We start from the raw sequence: 14,402 nt of genomic DNA on the forward strand, positions 1-14,402 counted from the left end.
TTCTCTATAATGAGAAAGGGATTGCGCTGCCTGCCACCCTGTACTTTCTGCAGTATTAATGCCCCTTACCCCTCTCTCAGGTTGATTTGTTAAGATGAACAAACCCAGTGAAAAAAATTGCATGGCAAAACCCAACAGGAAGTGGTTAAAAACAGGAAGTTCTGAATGTAAATATCCTGCCCTGATGAAATGATGCTGAGAACAGGGGAAGGAAAGAACAGACATAAGAAGCAGATATTTGGGGTATAAATAGTGTTTGCGGTACTGAATGCATAGAAAAAAAAAATCTTATGGGAGCAAAGCAAAATTCTTCCAGATACAGGGCCACACTTGCCATAGTTGGCCTCCTTCACGTCAGTGGAGTCAAGCTCCAATACCAGACAACCAATGGACAGGAGTGGCCCTGTTTTTTGAGGAAAGCAGCCATGGTTTCTACTCCTGTACTAATACCTTTATTACCCTCTAGCTAGAATCCTGTACCCATTTTTTTCCCTTTGATGCTACGTACTGTATACATTGTGCATTGTTCTAGTGACTATCAAGTCATAGAAACCTCTTAACAATAAAATCCTTTTTGTCGCCAACAGCTGTGGACCGCTTAAGTGAGTTCATGGGCGAGCAGTCCATGCTCCATGAACTTTTCTTTGCTTTCATCAGAGCTGGAAAATACAGCGAGGCCGAGAAGATTGCAGAGGTGAGACTCATAAATGAACTCCTCTAATCACGGTGTCATGTAGCGGCCATGTTTAATTGGAGCACATTTATTACGGTAACCTTTAATTATGCCGCCTCGGGTTCATATTAATAGAATATAGCTTTAATAATGGGAAGGCTGGAAAAAAAGGAAAGGACAGGCCTTAGCGGCCGGCTACATAAGTATGTCTTTATCAGCGTAATTATAGACCAGGACAAGCGGCCTCATCTGCGTCTGGAATCTGTCTCCTTGGCTTATTGTGGTCAGACGGAGGGGAGGAAGATGACGATGTTTGCATAAGACATCTTGAATTAAGGAACAATTAAATTATCGTAGCATTCCTGGGTGTAAAGTTGTTTAATCCTCCGAGCTCAGGAATTCTTTGTTGTACTTAAAAGCTCTGGAATTTAATTTGCGTCCGTCCTTGCTAAGATTTAGCCGTTGCGCTTGTCTTTGAGTTAATCAGCCAAGTGCTGTTGGCTAATGTTTGGCATTTTCATTTACCGGGATATTTTTTTATTTTATTCTCCTGTTTGTCTTTTATTTTCATTGTCCCCTCCCGCCGTAGTAAGCAGCTTATAGGACTGGGGTAGGTGACAAATTTGGTCTGCTAGGGCTTAGTATATTTTATCTGGGAGTTGATTGAAATTTTCCTTCCTGAAACTGATAAGTCGAAAGAGAAGCCGTAGAGAGTGCGCCCAGAGAGTAATTATGTTCCTCGTAACTTTTTTTTCCATTCTCCTGGGTTATTTTTCTAAGGGGCACTGTGTATTATTGGCACACTGTAAGGATTTGTAATTCTGTCTTTTACTGATCTTCCTAGGGCATTTAAAGGAACGGGACATTCAATTATAAGACAGCAGAGCTTTAGTGAAAAGGTTTTTTTCTTTTTGTTAAATACAGATTTCCATAATTTGGTTTAATATGATTTATATATAATTGGCCATTCTAAAGTGAAAGTGAATTCCCACCCCATACACCATTTTGTGTTTTTCTAGCGGTCAGACTCTGAGCTCTGTTTTCCAGATACAGAGGTTTAAATTCCCTGCATAGACATAGGCTACATGATGGAAATTGTGGATGCCACCACTTACTGCATACTCTTTACATTGAACTTCATCATAAAATAGTAATACATTTTCCTAAAGGAATGTCCCCATCTGGATATTTACAGGATATTCCATAAATCTCTAATAGGTGCTGTTCCCACCTCTGGGCAGGGGCGGTTTGGGAACTTAAAGTGGCCCTGGAAAAAAAATAAAAAATAAAAGTGGCCCCCTGTTGTAGAAGTCTCTAAATTGACCAGAGGCAGGACAACATAATTAGGTGGAGTCAGCAATATAATAGCGCAAAATACCACATACCACAGTGCAGCACAATATATTACCCCAAAAGCTGTCCCTATGTGGTGGCCATCGATAGCTGACATTTTCTCTTTTCCTTCTCCTCCATTTGTCTCTGATTAAGATGTGGAGCAGGGGGCTTAGGAGGCGAGATGCGGGACATAGTTGAATTCAGGAGGACATGTGCGGTCACTGGCTGGGTACATGAGTACCGGATTCTCACAGCATTACCGCTGAGAGCTCATTATGTACCCAGCCAGTAAGGTGTATGGCCAATCCGCCTCTGAGGCCCTAACGTACACTTTTCTCCTTTCAGTGCAATGGGATTTCTGAAAACCTAAGATCTGCTATTTTTGCAATCTCCATAGTGGTAAATGGAGGGGTGGTCACATATGCGCGCCATGCCAATCACTGCTATGGAACTTCTGACAATAGCAGAGCATGCTGGCTTGGCTAGTTTTGAAGGTACCATTGCAGTGATTGGGGAGGACCCTGTGCATGTTCGGCACTTCTTTATAAGTTTATATTCCTATTGGTTGACACAATAGCAGTCTAAATCACACAAAAAATGTTGTGCAAAGCATCTAAGAGTAGGTTCACACTTCTGTTGTTTTAGCAGAGAACAGGCTGCCAGAGTTTACCGGCTATGGCTTTGCCGGATACGGACATTCACCGCTGAACCCCATTGACTATAATGGGATCCAGCCACTTTCCGGCCTAAGTGCTTGTTTTAGGCCAATTAAAAACTGTTGCATGTAAAGTTGGTCTAGCTGTATGAAGCTGTATCACTACATAACGAAGCAAAATTTGGAATTCAACAGTCTGGGAAAGCTAATAACCTCTGCAGAGATGTTATGGATGCCGCATTTTGTACATAAATTCTGCACACACACCAGGACAACCTGAGTATATATTATATACCGTATGTAGTTTGAGTATACCTCCACATGCCCCCAAAGCTGCTGAAAGGCAAATCTGCACAATTTTATATAGTGAAGAAAGGAATTATCACTGCGTAACTGGGCAGATTAGCTACTCAGCTTTACATGCTATAGATGGTACTGTGTACAGTATACATTTACATTTTATCTTCCTTGAACCATAACTTTTTTTTTATTTCTGTTCACATAGCTCTATGAGGGCTTATTTTTGGTCGAACAAGTTGTACTTTCTAATGCCGCCCTTAATTAGGGCATACACCTCCACCGTTTTACGGGTTTTGTTCCCACGGCGTTCCGTTTGCGGCAAAATTTATAGTTATATCTACTGAGCTGTGTGGGGCTAATTTTTTGCGGGACAATCTGTAGTTTTTACTGATACCTTTTTGGAGTGTGTGTGACTTTTTGATCACATTTTATTAAATTTTTTTGGGTAGGAGAAACAATGAAAAAATTGCAAATTGGCCATTCCTCGTATTGGAAAAATATTTTTATATTTTAATAGTACATTAATAGTTTCGGTCATGGTGATACCCATGATGTTTATATTTTTTGTTATTTAGGTATTTATTTTTTTAATTCAGTATTTTTTTACTTTTTTGTAATGATTTTAAAGCTCTAATATGAGTGTACAAAAATGCATTTTTTATTTTTTTATTTTGTACAATCATGTTTTTTTTTTTATGGATTTATTATTGACTATTGCCTATTTCTTATGTTGGCCTGCCACGTGGTCGCCAAAATAAAAATTGCGAGGCTGAGCGCATTCAAATCAATTACTGGCATCCTAACTGCCCACATCGCTCCTTATCCCTGCACGGCCGCCTCTGCATCGCTCCTTATCCCTGCACGGCCGCCTCTGCATCGCTCCGGATCCCTGCACGGCCGCCTCTGCATCGCTCCGGATCCCTGCACGGCCGCCTCTGCATCGCTCCGGGTCCCTGCACGGCCGCCTCTGCATCGCTCCGGGTCCCTGCACGGCCGCCTCTGCATCGCTCCGGGTCCCTGCACGGCCGCCTCTGCATCGCTCCGGGTCCCTGCACGGCCGCCTCTGCATCGCTCCGGGTCCCTGCACGGCCGCCTCTGCATCGCTCCGGGTCCCTGCACGGCCGCCTCTGCATCGCTCCGGGTCCCTGCACGGCCGCCTCTGCATCGCTCCGGATCCCTGCACGGCCGCCTCTGCATCGCTCCGGATCCCTGCACGGTATACTCACTGTGAATATACTTACCTGGGTCCCAGCTCTTGGTCCCTGCACCGCCGCTTCTGCTTCTCCCAGTGCACAGATGAAAACATCCGGTGGCGGGGGAGCAGCTAATGGCACGCCGGGACGGGGACGAGCCTCCCTAGCATTGCAGGTGACGCTAGGGAGGCTCGTCCCCGTTCCTGCCTGCCATTTTCTCCTGCCTCCCCCCCCCCCCCTGACGACACTGGATGTTTTCATCCGTGCATGGGGAGAAGCAGCAGTGGCAGTGCGGGGACTCGGGTAAGTATTTTCAACATGGGGGGCAGGTATTGATATTGGATAACCCCTTTAACTTCATTTTTAGCCCCTTTAGGGGACTTTGCAGTCTACTATAAAATCACTATGTTTCTGTAGAGTCCTGCCACAACTTTGCTATGGCAGGCCTGGAAAATTTTACAAGGCTCCCAGCTGCCATAGCAGCTGAATGCATTTTGGGTTCTTGACACTGGAGAGGAGCGCCTTGCTCCTTGGAAAAAGATCCCTCAGCTTCTATAGTTGCAATGACGACTGCAGCTGAGTGGTTAAATATCCTTGATCGGAGTTATCTCTGATCACGGACACTGCTAGCAGGTGTCTGCGGTATAACAAAGAGCACCGGAGAGGCTGCCATGTTTAAAATCCTACTTTCCACTATATGTATATGGCGGATCACACAAAGAGGTTAAAATTGATGGCATATCCTCTGACCTCCAGCGAACTTCATAGGCCAGTAACGTCACATTCATTAGTGACATGGTCTATGTGTTGCACAGTCCCAATCAAGTGAACTATCCTGGGTTGCAAAACCAAGCACAGCTGCTGTACAATGTACGAGCCTGTGCTTAGTAAGCTGTGAGGAGGCCGCAGCTCCCACCGGGGCACCAAGGCCTCTTCAAACAGCTGATTGGTGGGGGTGTCGGCTGTCGGAATCCCACCGGTCAGATATTGATGACCTATCCTTGAAGGTAAGCCATCAGTGTTAAACTCCTAGAAAACCCCTTTAGGCCTCATGCACACGACCGTTGTGTGCATCCGTGGCCGGAAAATGCACCGTTTTGCAGCCGCATCCGTGATCCGTGTTTCCTGTCCGTCAAAAAAATAGGACCTGTCCTATTTTTTTGACGGACAACGGTTCACGGACCCATTCAAGTCAATGGGTCCGTGAAAGAACACGGATGCACACAAGATTGGCATTCGAAGATCCGTCTGCATAAAAGCTTTTTCAGAGATGAGTTTTCACTTAGTGAAAACTCAAATCCGACAGTATATTCTAACACAGAGGGGTTCCCATAGTGATGGGGACGCTTCTAGTTAGAATATACTACGAACTGTGTACATGACTGCCCCCTGCTGCCTGGCAGCACCCGATCTCTTACAGGGGGCTGTGATACGCACAATTAACCCCTCAGGTGCTGCACCTGAGGGGTTAATTGTGCATATCATAGCCCCCTATAAGAGATCAGGGGCTGCCAGGCAGCAGGGGGCAGACCCCCCTCCCTCCCCAGTTTGAATATCATTGGTGGCCAGTGTGCGCCCCCCCCCCCCCCACATTGTAATATATCACCCCCCCCCCCCCCCCCCCCACATTGTAATATCACCCCCCCCCCTTCCCTATTGTAATATCATTGGTGGCCAGTGTACGGCCTCCGTCGGCCCCTCTATTGTAATTTCATTGGTGGCCAGTGTGCGGCCTCCGTCGGCCTCCCTCCCCCCTCTGACCACCAATGAAATTGCAATAGTGTGCGGCCTCCCCTCTCTCCCCCCCCCCCCACCCGATCATTGGTGGCAGCGGAGATTCCGATCGGAGTCCCAGTTTAATCGCTCTGGGGCTCCGATCGGTAACCATGGCAACCAGGACGCTACTGCAGGCCTGGTTGCCATGGTTACTTAGCAATATTACAATATTAGAAGCATCATACTTACCTTCTGGCTGCTGCGATGTCTGTGTCCGGCCGGGAGCTCCTCCTACTGGTAAGTGACAGGTCTGTGCGGCGCATTGCTTAATGATCTGTCACTTACCAGTAGGAGGAGCTCCCGGCCGGACACAGACATCGCAGCAGCCAGCAGGTAAGTATGATCCTTGTAATATTGCTAAGTAACCATGGCAACCAGGCCTGCAGTAGCGTCCTGGTTGCCATGGTTACCGATCGGAGCCCCAGAGCGATTAAACTGGGACTCCGATCGGAATCTCCGCTGCCACCAATGATTGGGGGGGAGGGGAGGAGAGAGGGGAGGCCGCACACTGGCCACCAATGAAATTACAATAGAGGGGGGCCGACGGAGGCCGTACACTGGCCACCAATGATATTACAATAGAGGGGGGGGGGGACCGCACACTGGCCACCAATGATATTCAAACTGGGGAGGGAGGGGGGTCTGCCCCCTGCTGCCTGGCAGCCCCTGATCTCTTATAGGGGGCTATGATATGCACAATTAACTCCTCAGGTGCTGCACCTGAGGGGTTAATTGTGCGTATCACAGCCCCCTGTAAGAGATCGGGTGCTGCCAGGCAGCAGGGGGCAGTCATGTACACAGTTCGTAGTATATTCTAACTAGAAGCGTCCCCATCACTATGGGAACGCCACTGTGTTAGAATATACTGTCGGATTTGAGTTTCACGATGTAACTCAAATCCGATGGTATATTCTAACATAGAGGCGTTCCCATGGTGATGGGGACGCTTCAAGTTAAAATATACCATCGGATTGGAGAAAACTCCGATCCGATGATATATTAACTCCTGACTTTACATTGAAAGTCAATGAGGGACGGATCCGTTTGAAATTGCACCATATTGTGTCAACGTCAAACGGATCCGTCCCCATTGACTTGCATTGTAATTCAGGACGGATCCGTTTGGCTCCGCACGGCCAGGCGGACACCAAAACGACTTTTTTTTCATGTCCGTGGATCCTCCAAAAATCAAGGAAGACCCACGGACGAAAAAACGGTCACGGATGACGGACCAACGGAACCCCGTTTTGCGGACCGTGAAAAAATACGGTCGTGTGCATGAGGCCTTAGTCTGGTTTTGCTGGCGTCCAGCATTTGAGGTGCTGAGCCTATCTTGCCTGCAATTCTTCTCATTTGGGTTCTGGATTCAGCAGGGAGTTGGATTTGATGCGGTAAGTGAAAATATTGAAGTGGGAGAGATGATGATGTGTTCCCATCGCTGGGTGATTGACTGACTGCGCTTGGCGTTCACAATCACTAATAACCCATGTGATTGATAAGGTGACATGTTTAAAAAACAGTTGTTTGGGGGAAGGTGTCAAGGAAGAATGGAGGCTTTCTGCGCTTTGTTATCCTCTTTGTTCTTATGCTAATGCTATTGAGCGTATTTTGTTTCTTTGCTATTGTTCCAAGTCGTTGTATTTACAGGAACGATTTTTTTACATCCCAAGTCAGTTCTTTATGACGGCAGGAACAGCCGTGGAAGGGAGCACAGCCATTGTTAAGTATATCAAAGACTTGATGTTGTTAAAGGGGCTGTTGCCCTTGGCGAACAATTCTTTTATTTCACATTAATACAGGGTAGAGCCATATTGCTCATTTCCAGCCACTTATTTCAAGTGGAAAAACAAATTTCCTTCCCTAAATCCACCATGGTGTTCGTGGTGAACTCACGGTCATCTGCTCTCATGTCAATTATTTACTTTCCACAGACTGCAGTTGACACCGAGGACCTACCGCAGTGTTTCTTGAAGTGTCTGTGGCGTGACAGACGCCCACGAGGCACAGAGAGATACTTCTGTTTTAGGGTGAAGTATAAGATCTCTTTATAAAGAGAAGATAGAGGAAAAATATGCACTCGCTGAACAGCATACAAATCCTACAGTGGGGTTTGGGGTCCAGAAATGTGGAGGGTTCTGGCGCTTACTATTCCAGACACTTTGCATGTGCAGAGATGGCGATGGATGTCCTTGAACAAGTAGATAAGTCTGTGCTGATGGAAGTATTTGCTACATGAGGCCAAAGTCTTGGGGTTGTCTAGATAGGCTGCCCTAGCCCTGTGCCTAAATACCCCTGCCCGGTCTCCTCTTAGGAGACTCATCCCTTGTGATTGGCTAAGAGGACTAAGCAGGCAATTATTGGGAAGGAACTGTTCATTCCTGATAACTGCCTGCTCAGCATGTAATCTATTACACTATTAGTGGAAAGTTGATGGCTACTACAGTCGCTCGTCCTCATACAGATTCATTGTTTCTTTGCAGCAGATCACTGTTTACAGCACAAGTTCACCCGATGAACAAGACTTTTTATTGTCATTATCGGGCACCAGCGTTTCTGCTAACATTCGTTCCCGATAATAGCCCTGTGTAAATCCGGCTTAAGGCACATTAAGAAGAATCTGGGGGAACAATTATGATCCATTAAAGGAGTATTTCCATGTTGTAAAGTGATGGCATAGGATATGCTATCACTTTATGATTGGTGGGCATTTTAAGGGGACAGCGCTATGACTCATTCATTCTCAGGATCAGGTCACAGGCCCAGATATGAGCAGATCAGCTGGCTGGCCCCATTCACGTTATCTTTATGCCTAGCCTAACTCTTCCCAAGATGCCTGTAAGTTCAGCCTCCTGCCGTTCCTTCCAACTACTTCCGTGTACAGGTCGCAAAGACTTTGGGGGTCATTCATTAAGACTGGTGTTTTAGACGCCATACTTAACCCCTGCGCTGGCGGTGGATCCCCCGAGGTTATGAGGAGGCGCCGGCCTCCACATAACTTCACCACATCCACCGCCAATCTAAATCTATGCCAGCTTCCTTGCTGTCTTAAGTTTAGACCATTTTCTACTCCTAAAACAGGCGTAGAAAATGATAATTGAGACTGGCCCGCCCGCGCCGCGCTCCTTTTTTTTATCCCTGGAGTGAGAGATCAAAAGTCGCAGATTGCGGCGCAAATAACGTTTATGCCGCAATCTGCTCCAGAAATAGTCCAAAATAGGTGAATTTCTGTTAGTAAATGACCCCCTTTATCTCTTTCGGAGACAAAGGATCGGGCACGTAGATGTTTCTACAGAGATTTGCCATAGGGGAGGAGACAGGTGACCTGCCCATGCACCTGTTTACTAGTCAGAGACCTAATTACCTAATGTGTGTGGGCATCTTTATACTTGCCAGGCCCCCAGGATGTTAGGATCTATGCTGCCATTTTGTGAGTTCCTAATAAATAAGAGCAGATTCAATTAAAGGGGTTTTCAAAGTGTTTTTTTTTATATTTGTTTTATTTTTATTTTTTATAATACTGATGACCTATCCTTTGGATAGGTCATCAGTATCTAACCGGTGGGGGTCTGACAGCTGAGACCCCCACCGATTAGCTGTTCGAGAAGGCAGCGGTACTCTCAGTAGCACTGCAGATTTCTCTAGGCCGTGTGACGTCATGTTCATCGGTCACATGGCCTAGGCGCAGCTCAGCCCCATATAAGTGAATGGGGCTGAGCGCAATGCCAAGCACAGCCACTATACAATGTATGGCACTGTGCTTGGTAAGCAGAGAGAAGGCCGCAGCACTACTGCGAGCCCCGATGCCTTCTCGAACATCTGATCGGCGGGGATCCCGGGTGTCAGACTCCCTCCGATCAGATACTGATGACCTATCCAGAGAATAAGTCATCAGTAAGAAAAATAACTTGGAAAAAACCCTTTAAAAGCTTCTACTATACTTGGACATCTCATAGATGGAGCCTTTACAAACTCTTTTTAGACAGAATTTTTCAGAAATCCTTATGGTTCATAAAAAAAACCATCCAGGTGATAAGGTATGAAGGCCAGCAGAAATCAGACTACTTGGCAATTTCATTCAGCCAGTTATGCGGTCACATATGTCCACCAAAATAGACAACGACCACCGAAATCATTACTGTACGTTCATAGCAGACGTGACGATTCTCTTCGATCCTCTTTTGCCCCCTGCCTTCCCGCCACCATCCACTATGGAGCCCGTCGTCTGCCTGTATACATTTCCGATAGCTATGCACTTTTCCCAGATTGATTTTTGTAGAGGTGAACTTGACTCTTAAGTTAGATAAGTCTGGCGCAGAACGGGGAGAGATTGCTTCTCACGCAGTCTGCCAGCCAGGCTCGGATGTTTGTAATTCACTCAGATGTAAGAGATAAGCTACAAATATGGACTGCTGTGCAAGCCAAGGAGATTTAGTTAATCTGACCTAGATGTTCTTTTGATGATTGAGACCCTGTCCAAGCGCAACTGGTTCTCAATATCAAAATGAAATGCAAGGATATCTGGTGCTCGGGTCGTTTGTCCTTGCAATGACAGCCTTTTTCAATCAGCCGGGAACAAGAGGGGGATTTACTATATTAAGTTGTGAGGCTTTGCAGCTCTTTAGATCATTGGCATTTGAATCTGCAATGATATTGAAAGTTGTCAGTGAATGTAACTCCTGTCTCTTCGGGAGGAGGATTAGCATGAAGTGAGACCAACTTTTCCGGTGTAATTGTATTTACCTCCATTCAATCAGCCCCACCATAGCACCTGATGCGTCCTGAGCTGGGATCGAGCGTTGGATGGATATTGTCCGTCTTATAGGTCATTCTGCATTACAGTAGAGACCTCCCTAGATTTCGACCACTAATGGCACCTAATTGTTATCATTTTATGCCCCGCAGAGCGGCTTCGGTCCCTTTTTTTGGTAGCTCTCTGGTTCATAAATGGCAGAGCTGCAATTGGGATAGGTCCGCACGTACTGGAATTGCAGTGGTTTTTTACCTGCGAACTTGCCTCGATAAAATCTGCACTGAATATAGTGGCATGCTAGTGGATGAGATTTTACAAATTGCATCCACATTTTCTGGAGAAGAAAAGAAGACCCTTTAATAATCCTGCACAATCTATGTGTATTATCTAATGATAACCAGTGACATGGCATAGGGTGGAAGCCACAGTATTTGCCAGCCGGTGAGGACTATATATCTTACATTATATGTAGATCTTCAGCAAATAGAGCTCAGGTACTTATTTAGGTATTAAAGGTGGTCATAGACCTACAATAGATGTCAGCTGTACGTCTCAAAGTCGCCATACACATCGCCATCACGCTCAGTTAGGCCAAGCATGCATGTGTGCTCAGGAGTAAGTCACTGACAGGCACCTCTGGTGGCGGCTCATCTTCCTTGAGGATCAGGCGTGATGAAATTTAACATTCTCAATCCTCCTTTTCCCCAACGTCTGCTGAACAACTATCGTCTAGATGCCTAATACACATTAAATATAAATCAACTATTCCCGTCAAAATAGTCACATTCAGCCAATGTTAGTCTAATGTGTACGACCTTGTTTAAGGGAACCTGTCACATTGAACATGGTGTTTGAGCTGCAGGCGGCATGTTATAGAGCAGGAGGAGCTGAGAAGATTGATATATAGTTTTATGGGAAAAGATTCCGTAGAACTTGTATATCATTCATTTATAGTCTTGCTTATTCTGGGCTTTGAAGTCCAGGAGGCGGTCCTATCAGTGATTGACAGCTATATTCGTATACACAGTCATAGAGAGATAGGACCGCCTCCTGGACTTAAAAACCCAGAATGAGCAGGAATTTAAATGAAGAATATACAAGTTCTACTGAATCTTTTCCCATAACACTATATATCCATCTGCTCAGCTCCTCCCGCTCTACAACATGCTGCCTGCAGCTCAGACACCATGTTCAATGTGACAGGTTCCCTTTAAAGAAGCTGTGCTCCATCAGTTTGGAAAGATGTATAAAGGAGTGTTCACGTACTTAACTTGTGTACAGCCTGTTTTATGCCGGAAGCGTCACAGCTGATGACATTTGTGCGCGCATTGTCTGCCTATCCAGCATCCAGATCGTTGGACAGAAAAACAATGTGTTAACGTTTTTCTGTCCAGGTTAAAAAAGTTTGCACCAGATGCCAGAATGATCCCATAGGAAACCATGGGATCAGTTCAGCCGCCCGTTCCCTCCAGCTTTTTTCTGTACCACGTCTGAAGGACATTATTGACAGATACTGTACGTCTATATGTGAAGAACTCACCAGGACAGTAATACAATTCTGGTTTAGGTTCCCCTCCCCTGACTGCATTACGGTGTGTAATCATGACATCCTGGGCTAAAATTTGTCTTTTTTTTCTTTTGCTTTAGACACCGGGCTTGAGAGCATATCCAGTCAAGATGAGCTGGTTTACTGATCGATGCCTCAGGACCAACCAGGTAATGTATTGCTGAGATGCTTTGAGCACCATAACTGGCAAAAGAAAAAAGAAAATAAATTGTTGCTTCCAATATCTTTAGAGGACGCCATTGCCGATTCTCAAAACTTAACTAGTTTTCACTTTCTCCATCAAAACTAATATGGCCAAGCAGAAATATCAGACACAACCTGGGCTCTGCTGTACTTTTTTTTTTTTTTTTAAAGAAAGTAGCTATGTTTATTTCATCTTGGACAACCATTTTAATAGAACTCCTCCCCTTCCTGTCTGCACAGGAAGAGCTCATGAGTTAGTGATTCCCAAATGGATTTTGTGGTTCCCCAGTAGGTAGCAGTAAGACTCGTCACTACTGCACTAACGATGACCAACTGATTTCGGCCTGACTGAATGTGTGTAGTATGTAAGCTGGCAACGAATGTAGGTCAGAATATAAAATTCCATAATGCTTTCTTCTTCTGTACCGAGCTGCTTTGGAATTGGAAAGAAAATAGAAGTTCACTGATAGTGGAAACCTTTCAGGGGTCCCCCGTTGGGACTGGCATAAGTCAATGGAGTCAGATACTGGACCTCAAGGAAATAGCCAGGCCTCAGGTTGCTGTGTCCTCCTTAAACACTAAGTTTCACTGTAATCTGTAAAACTGGATGAAGTCTGGAGATCAGCCTGTTGGTCGGGGGTCAGCAACCTTCGGCACACCAGTTCTTGTGAAATTACTGCTCTCATCTTGCACACTTGTTCGGCTGTTCTTACAACTCCCGTAGAAGTGAGTGGAACATTCTGGGAGTTGTAGTTTTGGAGCAGCTGGAAGATCAGAAGTTTGCTGATCCTTGATGTAGGGCAATAGGTAATTTCTTGATGTCGTCAAAATTGAGGAAGCAGCACTTCACCTGCCTAGCTTCTTCTCTAGTACACCTCTAGTCAGTACAGTCATTGTTGGAATGGAAGATAAAGGTGAAAGAAGATGGACCTATGTCTTTTTTTACAATCATATTAACTATGTGAGATAAAGATGACTGCTATCCAGGTCTCAAGTCTAATAGAGATATCCAAGAACAGATGTCAGGGTATTTCTGGGACCCCCAAGCGATCCTGAGAATGAAGGGGCACAGGACTGGTTTAGCACTGCATCCTATTCACTGATTTCCCTCCACAGGGAATCTATGTAATTATTTGGTTGCTTGGGACCGTAGCACTCTTATTACTAGAAGTGTTACCTGCAGTTCTTGTTATTTTATTCATTTTTACCTGAAATTCTTCTCATTTCTCTCCCTATACAGGTGGAATTATTGGAGAAATGTGTAGAAATCTCCCAGAAACTATTTGACTGCGATAGAGAAGACCTGTACTTTCAGTTATTCAAAATATACGGTGAGTGTTATTTCATTACTGCCTTGAAATAATTTTCTTTAAATATCTTCAACTTTTTTTTAATTAAAGGGGTTTCCCTCTTAGACCTTTACGATACATTATAAGTGTGTAATAGGTGAGGGTTCCACGACTTTTCCTGAGCCAGCTGTTTTTTTTATAACTTCCATAGTCTTTAAAGGATCAGTCCGTGAAGAAAATTTTTGAGAAACGGTTCATTGTCTGAGCATTCATTTCCTGGATCAGGAAGTAGAGACCAGCGGGTCACAGTTGCCCCAACACCCTCTTTAAATAGATTCGTCCAGCCTTTTTTAAGTGAAGCCTCTCCTCAAGGTGGGCCATCAAAAGCTGGGGTCCAGCACCCCAAACCACCACTCCTCATGGTGCCAGACCCCCACTGATCAGCTAGTGATAGATTATCCTGTGGACAGGCCATCATTAAAGAAGGCTGGACAACCCCTTTAATGGGGGGAGAGGGACATGTCAGCCCACCTCGTCATACAGATGTCACATTTGTTGGGTTTACCATTTAGGTCTATGGTGAGAAAATCCTTATGATCATTGAATTGTCGCAGGCCATGGATTTTGCTGGAGCACCTCATGCCACCCGAGGCAGGGGCGGATTGGCCATAGACCCTACAG

The 14,402-nt window shown here is 45.4% G+C and overlaps 1 protein-coding gene across 1 annotated transcript in view; it reads left to right on the top strand.

The window, feature by feature from the left end:
* Positions 1-14,402, top strand: part of LRPPRC (leucine rich pentatricopeptide repeat containing) — a 184,599-nt gene that overhangs the window by 127,329 nt on the left and 42,868 nt on the right. Inside the window, exons 25-27 of the mRNA XM_040430335.1 lie at positions 588-694; positions 12,330-12,398; positions 13,673-13,763. Of these exons, the coding sequence (XP_040286269.1) occupies positions 588-694; positions 12,330-12,398; positions 13,673-13,763 (267 nt within the window). The remainder of the gene's footprint in view (positions 1-587; positions 695-12,329; positions 12,399-13,672; positions 13,764-14,402) is intronic.

The sequence above is a fragment of the Bufo bufo genome, chromosome 4, assembly GCF_905171765.1.
Source record: "Bufo bufo chromosome 4, aBufBuf1.1, whole genome shotgun sequence".
Classification (NCBI taxonomy): domain Eukaryota; kingdom Metazoa; phylum Chordata; class Amphibia; order Anura; family Bufonidae; genus Bufo; species Bufo bufo.